General features: G+C 42.2%; 1 protein-coding gene across 1 annotated transcript; it reads left to right on the top strand.

Moving 5' to 3' along the window:
* Nucleotides 1–344: 344 nt before the first annotated feature.
* Nucleotides 345–1229, top strand: LOC115294046 (olfactory receptor 6M1-like; the record flags this gene model as incomplete). Its single annotated transcript, XM_029941747.1, has 1 exon — nt 345–1229. A coding segment is annotated over exon 1 (885 nt), but the record flags the coding sequence as incomplete, so codon positions are not given.
* Nucleotides 1230–1231: the final 2 nt, after the last annotated feature.

Genomic DNA, 1231 nt, shown 5'->3' with positions numbered 1-1231 from the left:
ATGCCAACTAATCATTCACTGTTGTATTTTATCAGAACACTTACTGGACAAAATTCTTATTGATAAAATTTAGTCTTGTAATTATATATTTAACACGCCTCACCAAAGTGTCACAGAATATACAAAGGAAAGATGGAGTTTTTAAAATTGATTTTATATCTCAGCAACTGGATTTTTGTAGGACATGGTATACCTAATTATACTATCAATTGTCTTCTCTATTTTGCTAGAAAAAGTAGCTAACACTTTATTTTAAATTTCTCTGGGGTTTCTTAATTTAATCAATGATTCACCATTCTTTTTTCTATGCTATAACTCTCTTTACAGTAAAAAGAGACATAAGCATGGAAGGAAGGAATTGGACGCTGGTGACTGAGTTTATTCTTGTGGGGATACCAACCACCAGAGCTCTTGGGAGTCTCCTGTTCTTGACTTTTTCATTGGCCTATTTGGTGACAATCTTTGGAAACAGCCTAATCATTACCCTGATTTTCGTGGATTATAGGCTTCACTCACCCATGTATTTCTTCCTCAGCAATCTCTCTTTCAGTGAAGTATTAACCACAACCTGTGCTGTTCCCAAGATGCTGGCAGGCTTCCTGTCAGACAGAATGAGCATTTCCTTTGCTGGATGCCTCATCCAATCCTATTTCTATTTCCTCTTTGGATGTACTGAGTTTATCCTTTTTGCAGTCATGTCCTATGATCGCTATGTGGCCATTTGCAGTCCTCTTCAGTACCCGATGATTGTGACCAGTTCACTGTGTGTGCGTCTTGTTATCCTCTCCTGGGTGGGTGGTTTTCTCCTCATTCTCCCATCCACTGTCCTTAAGGCGGGGCTGCCATACTGTGGCCCCAATGTGATTGATCACTTTTTCTGTGACAGTGCCCCCCTCCTCCACTTGGCCTGTGCTGACATCCGCATCATTGAACTGATGGACTTCCTCAGCTCCCTTGTCCTGTTCATCAGCTCTCTCTCCCTCACAGTGGTCTCCTATGTTTATATAATCTCCACTATTCTGAAGATACCCTCAGGCCAAGGTCAACGCAAAGCCTTTGCCACCTGTGCCTCTCACTTTACTGTGGTTTCCATGGGCTATGGGATCTCCATTTTTGTGTATGTCCGCCCCTCCCAGAAGAGCAGCTTGCATCTCAACAAGATCCTCTTTATCCTCTCTAGTGTTGTCACACCCCTCCTGAATCCCTTCATCTTCAGTCTACGGAATGAAAC

Source organism: Suricata suricatta, chromosome 6 (assembly GCF_006229205.1).
Source record: "Suricata suricatta isolate VVHF042 chromosome 6, meerkat_22Aug2017_6uvM2_HiC, whole genome shotgun sequence".
Lineage (NCBI taxonomy): Eukaryota > Metazoa > Chordata > Mammalia > Carnivora > Herpestidae > Suricata > Suricata suricatta.
The sequence above is the reverse complement of the archived record's forward strand: the minus strand, read 5'-3'. Positions and strand labels throughout refer to the sequence as shown.